Raw genomic sequence first — 18,191 nt, 5'->3', positions numbered from 1 at the left:
ATATGAGTGTCACAGCAAAGGGTCTGAATACTTAGGACCATGTGATATTTCAGTTTTTCTTTTTTAATAAATCTGCAACAATGTCAACAATTCTGTGTTTTTCTGTCAGTATGGGGTGCTATGTGTACATTCATGAGGAAGAAGAATGAACTTAAATGATTTTAGCAAATGGCTGCAATATAACAAAGAGTGAAAAATTTAAGGGGGTCTGAATACTTTCCGTACCCACTGTATGTATAAATAAAAGCTGCATTTTAAATAGTAAAAGACAATATGATGTTCAAACTTTTGACTTCTTTCTTTAATAACTACATAACACAGTACTTGTACTTTTACTTTCAGTACTTGAGTAGCAATTTTTTTTCAAAACTACTGGTACTTTTACTTTCAGTACTTGAGTAGCAACATTTTTTAAAAAACTACTTGCAATACTTAAGTACAAAAAATGTTGAATACTTTAGTACTTCTACTCAAGTCACTTTTTGATCGAGCACTTCCACTTCTACTCAAGTCACTTTTTGATCGAGCACTTGTACTTTTAATCAAGTATGGGTTTCGAGTACTTTATACAACTCTGGAACTGTATAACTTGCTACATGTCATTTCTCTGTATTGTTTTTAATTGTGTAATTATTTAATAAAATATATATGTCTAGTTGACCTCGTTTAAAATCCCACACTTTGGTTTTTGTTCTTCACTCCATTATTGGCTACCTATTATTGCTCTTCAGGAGCTTACTGATGGTGACAATGGTGACACATGCCTGCACAATGTTCATTGGTGTAGCACTGCCACCTTGGGGGTTGCTTGTTGTTGCATGTTCTTCTGTGCCGCCTTGACCCTGTGAACTGTCCAGCCCTCCTGACACTCTGGGCTTCGACATGTTGTGTATACCTTTTAAAACACACCGACACAATGAAGATTTCCTTTGACTCTATAAGATTTACTTGTTTAAAAGAAAGACTTAAAAGGGGTATTGGTAAACCAAGCCCTAGATAAATAGCCAAGATTTGGTTGAAATAATACAAAGAAAACCGTTAAATGACCATTAGCAGTGACAAGTAAATAACACCAATGTACACAATAACAGACAGTAGGAGAATAGATCTCTCAGGAAAGCTATTGATTGCTATGAGGAGTACTCCTACTAAAGGGAAACCCCAGGCCAGCCTATGATACCTGCATCCTAATGAGAGATGAGGTAATCTAGATACCAGTGGTGTGTCCCCTTAAGAGCAAAAAAAAAGTAGCAATGTTCAGAATGCAAGGCCTTGCTATTATCTTCACCGGTAGTTGGACCTTGGATAACAAAGAGTTCCTAAATGCAGCACAGTGTTGGACAATCAACGCAAGGTAGCTGGTTCTGACTAGTGGTAATCCGCTTATTGATCCAGGTGCAGGGTGTCTGTATACAGTGTTCAAAGAGATGCAGTAGTGGCTGATAACTGGACTTTGAGCAAGTGCTCTCACCAATCCTGATGACCATTTAATAACTCCTTGGAAACCAGTCAAAGTCAACTCTGCACTGCAAGCAACTGAGATGGATGTGGTCTGCTAATTCAGTGAGACCACCGACTCTGATAGGATTAGCGAGGCTGCTGGGGTTTCCCTGATGTATCGTCGTCTGTCCCTTCTTGGCTGAGTCTACAGATGGCTAGGTGTCATGCAGTAGTCCGCAGTCCTCTCTCAGCGGCGAACTGATGCACACACGATGCATCCTGGGAAGCAAGAGAGCTTGGGCCTGGTCAGCAGATCCCTTTTTATAATCTCTCCCACAATTCTCCCCTGAAGCAAATGGCCTGCTGGGAAGTCTAGTCCATGGACAATTCAGCAGTTCAGTAACATCTCTTTAGGAGACCACAGTTCCCACAATGCTCTCTTCTAGTATCAGGAGTATGATGCATGAAATCCGAGCCCAGAAATAGGGGAGTATAGAGACAGTCTAGGAAACAGTGGACAAGTCTGCAGTGTCAGGGAACTGTAGTCTGCTCCCGGCTACATTGGCATAGCCATTTGAAATCTCCATTGGAAGCAGGGTTGTACAGGTAATCCGATGGAGACACACCCCCTTTTTTCTTTTTCTTCATTGTGAAATGTCATTTCATTAATTACACTGCTTGAAACATGATCTATCAATAGAGGTGAGAATTTCCTGACTGATCAGACTCTCCAGCATTCACAGATCACGTTAGAAGTAGTGTAATCAATGAACCCCTCTGAGAGCTGATGACTCATCGGCTTAAAGGGTAACCATTTTCGTGGTAAAAAAAATGGCAAATGAAGAAAAAAATAACATAGCGTATATGATTGTGACACAAGTCATATTGTAATTGAATGTTACTAAAAATTACCTTTCCTTTTCAATCTGCAGCTCTGTAATTTTCTGAAAATGCAATTCTATATGGCTACCTGGAGGGGTTCTGTACACAGAATGTGTACAGAACCGCCCCAGAAACATCATTTCCTGCTTGTGTGATTTTGCTCACCAATTTTCCCAGAAGTCTGCACTAAGATACTAAGTCAGATTTCAGGCATCCCCTGCTACAAAAATGTAATTTCTCTATCGTCCATTGACAGACACAGCCTCATCTTCATGAGCTGTATTGGGTTATGCTGCCACCTGCAGGTGTAGTCTAGGCAGTACATAGTTGTACAAAGTTTTACATATACATGCCCATGGGGCTGTCCCTCCAAACATAACCCTCACACACACAGCCCAGCACATCAGTTTGTTTCTGCCTAGAGAAGGAGTAGGACCTAGGTTTTCCTGCTGGGACTCCGGTCTCAGTTTTTTTTTTTTATTCTTTTCAAGAATATTTTCTTTTATTTCTCTTTACTCACTTGCTAGCTAGTGTTCAGGGAAGAATTTCCTGGTGATCTACAACCAACTATCCTGGGGATAGTGGGATTTGTGCCTCCTAAAAGATCCCCCTGCCTGCCTGGTGCCCGGTCTGTGTGTACACCCCCCATTCCCAGTTCCCGCGGGGGGCTATGTGTCTGGGGCGCCTGGATTGCTGGTTCCTGTTGGGGATCCTTTAGGCCTTCATAGCGCCGATCCCTGGCTGCATGGCAAACAGTGGGCGCCGCCATCTTAAGTGTGGGCAATGTAGAATTTTCCCTATTGACTTGCATGGGGCAGCCATTTTCCCTGAGCTTCCTATCCACTTCTATGGGCATCCATGTTTGTGTAGCCTTCTGGGCTGCACTGTGCAGTGTGACTTTACTTTCAGGCAAGATCACTTCCTGTGCTCTGTTTCCTGCTGCTGGCCAAGGTCATTTCCTGTCTCTTTCTCCATGCTGTTAGGAACGTTCAGGAGGTCTTTTCTCTGAGGTCCTAGGGTCCTTGCAGACATATCCCTGCACACTCTGCTGTTAGTATAGTTTAAAGGTAGACTCTGCAGACCGCTGCGATCGGTGGTGGGAAGCACAATCGCCGCTCTTAAAGCGACAGCACACCATTTTTAGTCGTTTGCAATATGGAGTCCCAGAATGTGAATTCACCCTCAGACCCACTCTGTGAGACTCCCGGTCAGTCCGGAATACAGTCGCTGGTCGCGATTTCAACAGCTCTGGAAAGCCTGGCGACATAAGTTGATTTAGTCATGAAAAAGTTTCATAGCCGGAAACGACTGCTGCCTTCTCCATCTTTGGGGGGTGTCCTCTGATTCAGAGGCTGATGAGGTTGCCCCAGATGCTCCCCTACCTGAGGGGTCACTGTCCTTGCAGTCAGATGGTGAAAAGGACCGGTCCTTTTCGGCTGCAGTGCAGGAACGCGCTTTAGTGGAAGCCCTGATTATTTCAGTACAGGAAACTTTAAAATGGGCTTATGAGCCCACACAGGCAGGGACACGGGTGGCTTTTGGCTCCCAAAAGTCTCAGAAATCTGGCAAGGTTTTCCCTTGTCCTGACACTTTTCACGATATTGTGTATGACCAAGGGCGGCGCGTTAAGCACGTGTTAGTTGTGCCAGAACGCTTTAAACGCCAGTATCCTTTTGCTGGAAAGGTTTCCAACCATTGGACAGTGCCTCCTTTCCCTGTGAAGGTGCATTCTACTGGAGCTCTTTTTGCCTCTTGGGCTTTTCGCCATCAGGCCTCAGTTGTACAGGTTTATAAGGCAGCGACTTGGTCGTGCACACCTTTAGCATATTTTACAAGGTGGTTTTGTGGGCTTCTTTGGATGCCTCTTTTTTGCAGGCTGCTGTTTCATAAGAGAATGTTTTTTTTTTTTTTTCTTATTCTCTTAGGGGTCTTTTACCTGGGTGAGCTCATGTTGTTTTGGTTGAGCTTTATGTTACCCAGTTGGCTAGGCTTAGCCTTTGGAGTTTACATTTCTTTCTAGTTGCGTTCTTCCCACCCCTTATGCTTATACTGCATTGGGACGTCCCATACAGCTCATGAAGATGAGGCTGCGTCTGTCAATGGACGATAGAGAAAATACGATTTTTGTAAGCTCTTACGTTAAAATATTTTTCTCTGAAGTACATTGACAGATGCAGCACCCACCCCTCTGATTTGGGGATGTTTTTTTGTCTTCACTGCTTGCAACTAAACTGATGTGCTGGGCTGTGTGTGTGAGGGTTATGTCTGGAGGGACAGCCCTGTGGGCATGTATTTGTAAAATGTTGTACTAATGTACTGCCTAGACTACTTCTGCAGGTGGCAGCATAACCCATACAGCTCATGAAGATGAGGCTGCGTCTGTCAATGGACTTAAGAGAAAAAGATTTTACGGTAAGATCTTACAAAAATCTTATTTTTTGGTGAGATACTCCCAATAGGAACACCTCTAAAAGGGGGCAGGCTCAGCAGATTTCCTCATTAGTGTTCTGCAGGTGCACAGCTGATTGATAATCATGAAACCACTCAGCACAGAGGAACAAACAGGAATTTCTTTAGAGTAACAAAATGTAGGAATCGGCAACAAAGTTTGTTGCAATCCTTGCAATGTACATAGATCACCCAGCGGGGAATGTCTTTTTTTCAACAAAAGTGGAGTTATGCTTTAAGGACGTGATGGCCGCCCACTCCTTAACAGCCATGTTGTTTACTGGTTGTTAAGAACGTTGTTGGCTGCCCGCTCCTTAACAACCAGCTATTTACAGGACGCCAGCTACTGCCAGTTGTAAATTACTGCAGGCTTTCACTATTAAAATATCACATGACTATTAAATAGCACATGCGGTATTTTAGTAGTGTTTTTTAATGAATGCCCAAATGCTGCGATAAGATACCACTTTGTGAATGGAGCCCACTGTCAGCAATGCATCACTATTTTTTGTTGTATATTTATTGATTTTGTGTAAGAGCACAATTGATAATAGCAGCAGCTGAGTGGAAATATTATAGTAATTTGGATCATAGGTGGGGACGCACTTGTTTGTTTTTCTCTAATTCTGTACATTGTGTCCTCAGGTGGTTAATCTATTTAATTACCTGAACGGACAGGCACAAATTTGGGTGTTCTAGAAATAAAGCCCCGTACACACGTACCGATCGTCGGCCGACCGATCGGCCGTCTTTTGTCCCTGGGCTGTCCTGTCCGCTGAAAAGTGCAAAAGACTGCACACGAATTTTGTCCGCCGACTGCAGAAGTGATGTCATGTGATGGTTAACTTTCCCTGTGTTTTTTCTTTTCTGAGCATGCCCAGTCTTGCAAATCTGCTGTCTGTCGGCCAAAATCTGTACTGACTGGCGAACAATCGGCCGTTCTGGTGTCGGCATACAAAAATTTTAATGCTTGCACGACAGATTCTGATCGGCCGAAAGTGTGCTGTCGGCTGTCGGAAGCATCATACTAACAAGCCGAAAATCGGCCGATCGGTCGTCGGCCGAATCTTTTCGGCCGACAATCTGCACGTATGTACGGGCCTTTAGTCTGCAAAACCTGCTTCGCTACTTTGTGCAATAAATGTAAAAGACTTTTTATTTTATGCTTCGGGCTATTTAGCGAGTACACTGCTATTATTACATCTAAAAGTAAACCCATCAGACTTTGCTTTGGGTGTGAATAAATATAAAATACCGTGATTTTATGTTTGATGAAGATTGGTTTAAAGCTCAATTCCATGCAAACGGCTAAATCCACAGATGAAATACATACAGTATATGAGAGTTCTTATACCTGCCAGAGGATTTGTATTTTTGTCCATCCAGTCCTGAGATTTATACAGCTTTCCCACTCGACAAACCCTGTCTGGGATGGCAATAGATCAGATTTTTCTCTGCTACAGTTATCCTCCCTAGCGGTATTGCCGAGTGTGGCTCGGGGTTAATATAGTGTTCAAAGAGCGGTAACCCCGAGTCACACTCTGGATTACCCCAGAATCCTACTCACCTTCCCCTGCAATTCCCCGCCGTCCTCCCCACCGTCCTCCAGCCATCCTTCCACTGTCCTCTCGCTCTATGCTCGGCAGATGCCGGCACCTGCCTTCCGGTTCCCTTCCGTGCTAGTGTTGCGACGCAGGGGGGTGGAACCGGCGGCAATTAAAAAAATGTAAATACACTAAATAACATGATACAAAGCTGTGACCCTAACGGATTACACTGTATCATGCCATTTCACCACAGGATTTCACCTGGTGGCTTTTCCAGTGCCCTGCCTGTGCTTTTCCAGTTCTTTGTGCCTGCAAAATGGAGAACGACCATGGTGTCCAAAAAGCGTTCTTTTTGTGCAAAAGCTCTTTTAGACAAACTGGAAAACAGCGACAGTGAAACTGAGTTACTTGAAGAACTGAGCGATAGCGATTTGTGGGAAAATTCTTCATCCTGTACGGAAAGTGATGACGGCGATGATTCTGAGGTCTCGTTCTGGCACAGCTTGTGGAATCTGGGAAGTATATCAAATGATTCTTCAGAATTTCCAACGGACCGATGTGCCAGAATGAGACATCAGAATCGTCGCTGTCGTCGCTTTCCGTACCTGATGACAAATTTTCCCACGAATCGCTATCACTCAGTTCTTCAAGTAACTCTGTTTCGCTGTCGCTGTTTTTTCCAGTTAGTCTAAAAGCGCTTTTGCGCAAAAAGAACGCTTTTTGGATGCCATGGTCGTTCTCAATTTTCCAGGCACAAAGAACTGGAAAAGCACAGGCAGGGCACTGGAAAATCCACCAGGTGAAATCCTGTGGTGAAATGGCATGATACAGTGTAATCCGCTAGGATAAAAACTTTGTATCATGTCATTTGGTGTATTTATATTTTTTGAAATTGCCGCCGGTTCCACCCCCCCTGCGTCGCAACGCTTGCAGGCAAGTGCCGGCATCTGCCGAACACACAGCGGGAGGACGGCTGGAGGAGGACGGCGGGGGATCGCAGGGGAAGGTGAACAGAAGAGAACCGACTTGCATACAAAACAATGTACCGCTTTTAGCACAGAAATCCTGACATAATCAGACCACCAGGGAGGTTAAGCATCACTTGCAGGTCTTGTTCCTTTCTCCTCCTTAGATTGGATAGAGAAAACAAAAGCAACAGACTGATGAGGTCCTCTTTCTGTCACTCTGCTCTCTCCTGCTATACACGTGTCTTTTTTTTTTTTTATCACATGAGCACTGCAGAATAACTGTTTGGCTCTTTGCGCTACTTTTTCCTTTCCCAGCCTGAGCTCTGTTGTACAGAGGCTTACACAAATCTTAACATCAGGTCAGATTTGGGTAATTCAATTTTCTAGCAATTAAAACGTACATTTAATGATGTATTAGTTCATAAAGAGCTGCATCAAAGTGTTTCTTTTATATCTGCCTGGATTTCATCTTTAATGGGGTTTGTAAAGTCAAAAGGTTTTTTTATCTTCATGTATTCTATGAGATATTAAACAAATCTAATACGCCAACACCATTGCAGCAAAAATAGGGGCGCAGAAAAATAGAAAAACCATGTGCCACATCCTCAAATATCAAGATTGGAAAAAACGAAAGGAAAATGGACTTTCTAGGCACGGTAGATTAAAAATGGAACACTTTTATTGTTGATTAGCATAAAACAGGGGCGTAACTACAGGGGTTGCAATCGCAACCGGGCCCCATGCTCCAGGGGGCCCATGCAGCTCCCCTGTACACCTGGATAGGAGGGGCGGCAGGGGCAGCATGTAGAGGAATCACTGTCCTCCTTTTTCCTCCTGTAGCTGCAAGAGGAAAATGGAGGAGATTGGTTACTCTGTATGCTGCCCCCACCACTCCTCCTATCCACTTCACTTGTGTTCTGCTGTCTTTGGGCCCCTGTGTGCTTCCCTGGTCCCCCGCCCCTACTGTGCTCTCTCCCCTCTCCTGCCGGCTGCTGAAGGGGATGGTTCACAATAGATAACCAGGAAGGGGTCGGTAAATATGTCATTTATCAGCTCCTTCCTTTTCTGAATGGACAGAGTCATAGTCAGTGACATTGTAAAAAAATAAAATAAAATGATAAAAAATAATACAATTAAAATACCAAAAAATAAAAACGACTGACACCAGTGGGTGAACTTCCAGGATCGCAAAGGTCAAATCTGCGACCGGGGCCCTGCCATTCCACCACCATTGGGAGGCCCCAAGATGGCAGGAAGGGAGCCCAGTGAAGAACTTGTGAAAGGGCCCCCGAAATGAGAGTAAAGGGCCCCAGGATCAGTGGGAAGAGCCCCAGGCTTAAAGGGAAGGGCCCCGGCCAGGGGTCCGGGGGGCCCTTCATGGTTTCTTGCACCAGGGCCCTGAAGGTTCTAGTTACGCCTCTGGCATAAAATCAAAAGAGAGACAAGCCCCCTAGGGGGGGATACTGGTAGGTCACAATACACATATAGGACGACAAAATATACCTTGCCAATGGGGCATGAGCATACAAAATAATTTACAAAAAAATATATATTGAAAACAAAATGATGAATGAGGATGCTATACGTTACATCCAACATGACTCGAAACCGATGTCAAGGGCAACGCAGAGCGTCCTTTGATGGGGTAGATACAACTTGCACATAGGGGAAGATTCATGTAGCCAGATGCCCTACATGTTTCGCTTAAAATTCAAGCTTCTTCCGGAGCTGTTAGGATACAAGTTCTGTGTGGCAAGAAGAATTAGTAAGACAACAAATGTGTTTACAATAGTCTCAATTCAAGATCAATACAACAAACTGGTTGACAAATACATTACATTTCATACAACTTACAAGAATAATAAACGCAAATTTTTTTAAGAGACATATTGCTAAGTCCATATAACAGCAGTAGAAACATTATAACACAAGTAGGGGGAGAGTCTCTGCCTAAATTCTGGCTACTGTGATTACCACATCTACCTTTTATAGGGGTAGGTATAACTTTATTAATTGTTGTTTTTTTGTATTATATCCAGCCAATTGCTTGTATGTTCCTCCGTTCCCCACATCGGCCCCGTTCTGCCCTTGCGGGTGCTCTGGGTGTCGCCCTTGTGTCATCAGCCACCTTTTGGGTCTCTATGGGGAGGCCTACCTCCCACTCTCCCCCTACTTGTGTTATAATGTTTCTACTGCTGTTATATGGACTTAGCAATATGTCTCTTAAAAAATTTTGCGTTTATTATCTTGTAAGTTGTATGAAATGTAATGTATTTGTCAACCAGTTTGTTGTATTGATCTTGAATTGAGACTATTGTAAACACATTTGTTGTCTTACTAACTTTGGTTCATCTTGCCACACAGAACTTGTATCCTAACAGCTCCGGAAGAAGCTTGAATTTTAAGCAAAACATGTAGGGCATCTGGCTACATGAACCTTCCCCTATGTGCAAGTTGTATCTACCCCATCAAAGGACGCTCTGCGTTGCCCTTGACATCGGTTTCGAGTCATGTTGGATGTAACGTATAGCGTCCTCATTCATCATTTTGTTTTCAATATATAATTTTTTTGTAAATTATTTTGTATGCTCATGCTTCATTGGCAAGGTATATTTTGTCGTGCTATATGTGTATTGTGACCTACCAGTATCCCCCCCTAGGAGGCTTGTCTCTCTTTTGATTTTATGCTAATCAACAATAAAAGTGTTCCATTTTTAATCTACTGTGCCTAGAAAGTCCATTTTCCTTTCGTTTTTTCCAATCATTCTATGAGATAGATAAAAAACCTTCTGTGTGCAGCAGCCCCCCCCCCCCAATACTTACCTGAGCCCCCTCTCTATCCAGCTATGTCCACAAATACCTCAGCCATCTGGAACTCTCTCTCCTGATTGGCTGAGACACCGCAGTGGTGCCATTGGCTCCTACTGTCAATCAAACTCAGCCAATCAGGTGAGAGACGGGGTGGAGTCGAACGTCAGCTCCATGTCTGAATGGATACACGGAGCTGCACCTCGGCTATGGTGCCCTCATAGCAAGCTGCTCGCTGTGGGGGTAATCAACAGGAGGGAGGGGCCAGGAGCTCCAGCCAGGAACCTGAGAAGAGGAGGATCCGGGCTGCCCTGTGCAAAACCGCTTTACAGCGGAGGTAAGTATAACATGTTTGTTATTTTAGTAGAAAAAAAAAAAAAACAAGACTTTACAATCACTTTATTGGGACAGTCTATTCTGAGAATGAAATCTGGATACTGATGACACTGGTGACTACAGCCGTGGCCAAATGTTATGAGAATGACACAAATATTAGTTTTCACAAAGTCTCCTGCTTCAATGTTTTTGGATCTTTTTGTCAGATGGCAATTCGCCCTGGCATGCTGTCAATCAACCTCTGGGCCATATCCTTACTGATGGCAGCCCATTCTTGCATAATCAATGCTTGGAGTTTTTCAGAACTTGTGGGTTTTTTTGTTCACCCGCCTTTTGAGGACTGACCACAAGTTCTCAATGGGATTAATATCTGGAGAGTTTCCTGGCCATGGACCCAAAATGTTGATGTTTTGTTCCCCAGGCCACTAAGTTGTCACTTTTTGCCTTATAGCAAGGTGTTCCATCATGCTGGAAAAGGCATTGTTCCTCACCAAGCTGTTCTTGGATGGTTGGGAGAAGTTGTTCTCAAAGGATATTTTTGTATCATTCTTTATTCGTGGCTGTGTTCTTAGACAAAATTGCGAGTGAGCCCACTCCCGGCAGCTGGGTGGTGGTGTGCCAGAGCAGCATGCATGCAGGCAAGCCGTCTGACAGCCTGTGTGGGATGAGAATAACCCCACACTGAGGAGCCTGGTTCAAGGCAAAGATAGAATGTAAAAACTCACAGATGATGGCCAAAAAAGCGATGGACAGCAGGGGTGGCCGAGATCTTGAGAGGCTAAAAGCAGTGGTGGGATTCACCCGGTTCGCACCGGTTCCATAGAACCGGTTACAAAATTTTTGCAAGTTCGCAGAACCGCCTTGTGAGTTTGACCATCTGTATATCATCCTCCTGATCCACTGACCGCTCTGCTGCTCTCTCGGTCCTCTGTTGCTGCTGTCTCTCTGCAGGGAGGCGGCCGGAGCCAACACACTGCACTGGTTGCTAGGCTAGAGTCGCTTAGCGTCTAGCAACCAGTGACGTCACCCCTTTCTCCTCCAGGCCGCCGCCTCCCAGACAGTCCCCGACTCCCCGCCTATTACAATTTGGCTCTAGTAGGAAAGGGTGGACCCGGGGCGCAGAGCAGTGTGCCCCGAGCCCACCCATTGTGTGACAATAGCAAATTAAAATGAAGGGGGCAATGATGATCTCTGCATTGAAGGGGGCACGCAGCACGCTGGTCTCTGCATTGAAAGGGGGCACGAATGATGATCTCTGCATTGAAGGGGGCACGCAGCATGCTGGTCTCTGCATTGAAAGGGGGCACGAATGATGATCTCTGCATTGAAGGGGGCACGCAGCATGCTGGTCTCTGCATTGAAAGGGGGCACGAATGATGATCTCTGCATTGAAGGGGGCACGAATGATGATCTCTGCATTGAAGGGGGCACGCTGGTCTCTGAATTGAAAGGGGGCACGCTGGTCTCTGTGCATTGAAAGGGGCACACTGGTCTCTGTACATTGAAAGGGGGCACGCTGGTCACTGTGCATTGAAAGGGGGCACGCTGGTCACTGTGCATTTAAAGGGGGCACGCTGGTCACTGTGCATTGAAAGTCGGAACTGGTTACTAAAATTTTTGAATCCCACCACTGGCTAAAAGCCAGGGGTCCTATCACATTGTGCAGTCCTGTGTAGACCTTGTGCAAGGTATGGCAGTGGATAGGCTTATGCGTTGAAGGGTCCTGCCCCTTTTTCAACGTCAACTGCCTGAGCTAAGAGTTGATAACTAAAATTTGCCTTCTAGATAAGGATAAATTGACAATTTACATAACGTTTAGTTTCATTTATTATTTTTATTTATTTATTTCAGGTACTTATATAGCGCTGTCAATTTACGCAGCGCTTTTACATGTACATTGTACATTCACATCAGTCCCTGCCCTCAAGGAGCTTACAATCTAAGGTCCCTAACTCGCATAAAAAAAAGTAGATAATCAGGAATCTTGATTAAGGTCATAACAAATGCCCACTGGTGTCCCAGTCTCTAGAACCAATAAAATAAAGAAGTGAAAAATTGTAAAGAGCCAAAAAGTTATAAAAAAATATATATATTAAACCAACTAGAAATTAAGTCTTTGCTTTTGTAACTGTTGTAAACGGAAAACCGACTATGATGGATTACTTCACATTATAATAGATATCTTTCTTAATTACTTTTTCTTTGCATTACCTTTCTGAATAAAACCACAATTGTGAGAGATGGTTGTTCACCTAGAGACCATATATTGAGTAATGCACATGTAAGGTCAATTTCATATGTGATAGAATCTTTCTGATTTCACTCTTTGTTCTGTTAATGGCAGGTCGAAGGATATGTGCTGGAGAAACTCTTGCAAAAATGGAGCTGTTTCTTTTTTTCACAAGTCTTCTGCAAAAATTTACATTCCAGAAGCCTCCGGAGGTTCATGATGTGGATCTAACACCAGCCGTTGGACTGACCACTCCACCAATGCCTCATAAGATTTGTGCTATTGAGCGATTTTAACAAGCCAGGATAGACTGAAAATACATGTTAACGTACAGCTTGTTTATTTCATTGGATTCAGTTCCATTTTAAGTTCAATATATCCTATTTCTCTCCATAACTGTGCTGGAATAGAAGAACAAGATTAAAGTGGTTTTCAACCTCTGAAATTAAAAACGAACAAAGCATATTCTTTGTTAGTGTGTACATGCCTTGTTCCAACGCACTTTTTTTGATTTCTATCTGCTCTGTCATGCCTCTATCTGCTCGAGTCACTTCTGACAATCTATGCCAACACCAGACAATCCCTGGAGATGGCTCTTCCCCCTCCTCCAACACAATGGGTAATTGATTTTTGCACTTCTGCATGTTTCCCTATGAGACTGTGTAGAGGATGGGGGGGTTGTCCATTCTCTCCACTCAGATCTCAGATTACACTCAGCTCTCCTGTCTGTGCTGTGTAGTATGTGACTTCAGATCCCCCCCCCCTGCCTTCTGGATCTCAGAAATGCTGTGCAAAATGTGTGATTTAGGAGGCTGTAGAGAAGAGATTGCTGCAGATAAACAGGTACATCATACACTATATTGCCAAAAGTATTGGGACGCCTGCCTTTTCACACACATGAACTTTAATGGCAGTTTTAGTCCATAGGGTTCAATATTGAGTTGGCATACCCTTTGCAGCTATAACCGCTTTAACTCTTCAGGTAAGACTGTCCACAAGGTTTAGGAGGGTGTTTTTGGGAATGCTTGACCATTCTTCCAGAAGCGCATTTGTGGGGCCAGGCACTGATGTTGGATGAGAAGACCTGGCCTGCAGTCTCCACACTAATTCATCCCAAAGGTGTTCTATTGGGTTGAGGTCAGGACTCTGTGCAGGACAGTCAAGTTCCTCCACCCCAAACTCGCTCATCCATGTATTTATGTACCTTGCTTTTTACACTGGTCCAAATCATTTGGTGGAGGGAGGATTATGGTGTGGGATTGTTTTTCAGGGGTTGGGCTTGGCCTCTTAGTTCCAGTGATGGGAACTCTTAAGGCAGCGACATACCAAGAGATTTTGGACAATTTCATGCTCCCAACATTGTGGTAACAGTTTGGGGATGGCCCCTTCCTGTTCCAACATGACTGCACACCAGTGCACAACGCAAGGTCCAGAAAGACATGGATGAGCGAGCTTGGGGTGGAGGAACTTGACTGGCCTGCACAGAGTCCTGACCTCAATCTGATAGAGCACCTTTGGGATGAATTTGAGTGGAGACTGCGAGCCAGGCCTTCCCGTTCAACATCAGTTTAACAAATGCGCTTCTGAAAGAATGGTTAAACATTCCCATAGACACACTCCTAAACCTTGTATACAGCCTTCCTTGAAGAGTTGAAGCTGTTAAAGCTGCAAAGGGTGGGCCAACTCAATATTGAATCCTACGGACTAAGACTGGGATGCCATTAAAGTTCATGTGCGTATAAAGTCAGGCGTCCCAAAAATTTTGGCAATATAGTGTATGTAGGGGGATTTGTTTAAGTGGTTGTTAAGCCACTTCATAAACTACACACAATCTCCTCTGTTATAAAGCCTCCTATGCTGCAGTGTATGTCCATTATAAAAAAAAGATGCCTATTTCTACCTGATTTCACAGCGCAGATCGGCGGTCACGTGACTCCTCGAGGCTCCCTCTCCCAATCTGACAGCTAGAGTGGGAGAGGCCAAGATTCCCCCGCTGACGTCAGTCCGGAGGAGGGAAAGAGAGAGCCGAGACATGAGCCGGGGAGGAGGGGAGCCTCAAAGAGTCACGTGACTGCCGATTTGCGAAATTTGTGAAATCAGGTAGAAATAGGCATAATTTTTACAAAGGACATACACTGCAGCATAGGAGGCTTTATAATAGAGGGGACTGTGTGTGAGGTCTAAAGGTATTTCAGCAGCAGGAAAGGGGGATGGGATTGATAAGAGCTGACAGGCAGAGAGGGGAGGGAGGAGGAGGGGAGCAGGGGTGCAGATAAGGGAGGCACGTACGCTGACCACGGTGTCAGGGCTCAGCAGCCATGATACACCCTGGTCAGTGTACAGACAGGATGGCAGAAGCTGGCAGGATAAGCCTGTTTTTTTAGGTGATACAGGGGACCAAATGACACAGCACAAGAACTGTGCTGCTTAACATGCTTTAAAGGAGCAGGATCCATTTTTTGTTTTTTTGGGGTAACAAACGCTTTAAAGGCTATGTTTTTTTGTTTTTAACAACAAGCATGTCATACTTACCTGCTGTATGAAGTTGGTTTTGCACAGAGAAGCCCAGATCCTCCTTTTCTCGGGTCCCTGACCAGCTCTCCTGTCCCCTCCCTCCTGTCGGGTACCCCCAGAGCAAGCAGTTTGCTCTGGGGGCACCCGAGCAGGCTCCCTCCCTAACCACTGCTCTGTTCATTTAGACACAGCCGAGGTGTGGCCCCTCCCCTCTCTCCTCATTGGCTCACTGACTTTAATTAACAGAAGTTGGAGCCATGGGCACCTGCTGCCATCTCTGCCAATGATGAGGGAAAGTCCCCGGTGAGCCGAGACTGTCATGCACGTCGCTGGATCAATAGGGAGCTCAGGTAAATATTAGGAGGCCTGAGGGGAGCTGCTGCACACACAAGGGAAAAACTTTCTGCCTTTAGAGCCACTAAGGCTAGACACTTCAGTGGGTATATGTAAGGATCAATTTGTATGAATGTAAAATTTGACATGGCAGTAATGAGCTTGACCAACCAAAGGTTTTGTCAGTGGAATAGGAGAAGTTTAAACATAGTGGTTAGTAATGTTGGCAAGTCAGTTAAGTTGTACAGCCATAGCCAAAAGGTTTTGAGACTAACACAAATATAAATTTTCACAAAGTCTGCTTCTTCCATGTTTTTAGATCTTCTTTTGTTAGAGGTTACTATGGTAAACCGAAGTATAATTACAAGCATTTCATAGGTGTCAATGGCTTTTCTTTAACAATTACATTACGTTTATGCAATCAATATTTGCAGTGTTGACCCTTCTTTTTCAAGACCTCTGCAATTCTCCAGGGCATGCTGTCAATCAAGTTCTGGATGACATCCTGACTGATGGCAGCCCATTATTGCATAATCAATTCTTGGAGTTTGTCAGAATTTGTGTGGGTTTTTTTTTTGTTCACCCACCTCTTGAGGATTGACTACAGGTTCTCAATGGAATTAGGGTCTGGGTTAGTTTCCTGGCCATGGACCTAAAATTTCAATGTTTTGTTCCCCAAGCCACTTAGTTATGACTTTTGCCTTATGGCAAGGTGCTCCATCATGCTGGGTAAGGCATTATTCGTCACAAAATTGTTCTTGGATGGTTGGGAGAAGTTGCTCTCGGAGGATGTTTTTGTACCATTCTTTATTCATGCCTGTGTTCTTAGAAAAAATTGTGAGTGAGCCCACTCCTTTGGCTGAGAAGCAACCCCACACCTGAATGGCATCCTGCTTTACTGTTAGAATGACACAGGACTGACTCGCCTTTTCTTCTCCAGGCAAGGTTTTTTTTCGGATGCCCAAAACAACCAGAAAGGGGATTCATCAGAGAAAATTACTTTACCCCAGTCCTCAGCAGTCCAACCCCTGTACTTTTTGCAGAATATCACTCTGTCCCTTATTTTCCTGGAGAGAGGTGGCTTCTTTGCTGCCCTTCTTGACACTAGGCCATCCTCCAAAAGTCTTCTCCTCACTGTGTGTGCAAATGCACTCACACCTGCCTGCTGTCACTCCTGTGCAAGCTCTGCATTGGTGGTGCCCCGATCCCGCAGCCGAATCAACTGTGGAAGACGGTCCTGGCGCTTGCTGGTCTTTTTTGGGCCCCCTGAAGCCTTGTTCACAAATGCAGTGGAATTGTTTTTTTTTTATAAGATTTAGTTCATTTTCATGGCAAGAGGGACTTTGCAATTAATTGCAATTCATCCGATCACTCTTCATAACATTATGGCGTTTATACATATTGCCATCATAAAAACTGAGGCAGCAGACTTTGTGAAAATAATATTTGTGTAATTCTCAACACTTTTGGCCATGGCAGTAGCTAGGGTAGATACGGGTGGTGTTAACTGCACACGGCCAACGTAGAGCTACGTCGGTTAATGCAGGAAAGCCAGCCTGCTGCAGTAAAACTGCGGTAGGCGGTCGGGAACCAGTTACATTAGTTTTGTATATTCATTTTTTACTGAATTCCATCCAGCATGTAGGGTCTTTTGGTAGTAAAAATAGAAAAAAGGCAATTCCTCTAGGGGCGGGAGTTTTAAGGCAAATACCCATCAAAAATTGTACTCAAAAGTAAAAAAATATATCAGAATTTATTGTAACATAACACAATTACATAACATAAATATATCAAAAAGCATTTGTATAAAAACCGAATACATGTACTGCGGCTAGGATGCGGAGTAAGAGCGCAAAAATTCCCAAAAAGAAACTGACGCGTTTCGGGCGTGGCCTTTCTCAAAGGTCAATTGGGATTCCTCTCTGAATATAGGTAAAAAAACATAAGAATTCATAAAAAACAGATATATCAATACATCACAGAAATACGATCGTAAACATTGCATCTGTTATGTGTAAGAAATTGAAAATACAATAATGTATCTTGTATAGTGTATGTAAAATAAAAGATATGTACCACTCATGTTATTCAAAATGTGTAAATTGCCGTATATAATACATTGCTGCACTTAAGGAGGTGCAGCCTCAAGAAAAAAGCGCTCAAGACAGGGGAAAGAAAAAGATGGCGGGATCATCGAAGTGTGACAGTATGATCACAGCAAATCACTTTAATACATATAGTGTCTGCAATTGAAAATCACTGGTTCTTCACAGTTATTCCCGCATGGATCCCAGGTAGCCCAAAATGTGTCTGAGAAGGATGAAAAAAATGAAAAAAATTAAAATAAATAAATAATAAAACAAGAATTTTTGGTATACAGAAAATTATCAGTTAGAGATGGGCTCAAATGTGAGTCCATATGCCTGTGCCTGTGCCTGTAGTCAGCATATAGTTCCTTGTCGGTGTACTTATGAAGACACCTCTTTCTATCCAGAGCACTACATAACGGGTACAAAGGTATAGATATCTCAGAGGTCCCTTAAAAAGAAGTGTATATATATATATATGTATATATATATATATATATATAGAGAGAGAGAGAGAGAGAGAGAAGGTAGGCAGATTACAATCTGAGCATGAAATATTAGAAAGAAAGGAAGGAGTCAAGAAATGTGAGACCGCCCA

At 43.8% G+C, this 18,191-nt stretch overlaps 1 protein-coding gene across 1 annotated transcript in view; it reads left to right on the top strand.

The window, feature by feature from the left end:
- The window catches only part of LOC309550378 (uncharacterized protein), a gene marked incomplete at its 3' end in the record, with an annotated part of 165,208 nt that overhangs the window by 89,742 nt on the left and 57,275 nt on the right, over positions 1-18,191 (top strand). The window contains exon 9 of the mRNA XM_082250773.1: positions 12,774-12,952. Coding sequence (XP_082106899.1) covers positions 12,774-12,952 — 179 coding nt within the window. The remainder of the gene's footprint in view (positions 1-12,773; positions 12,953-18,191) is intronic.

This window comes from Pelophylax lessonae, assembly GCF_965119305.1.
Source record: "Pelophylax lessonae genome assembly, chromosome: 3".
Taxonomy (NCBI): domain Eukaryota; kingdom Metazoa; phylum Chordata; class Amphibia; order Anura; family Ranidae; genus Pelophylax; species Pelophylax lessonae.
The sequence above is the reverse complement of the archived record's forward strand: the minus strand, read 5'-3'. Positions and strand labels throughout refer to the sequence as shown.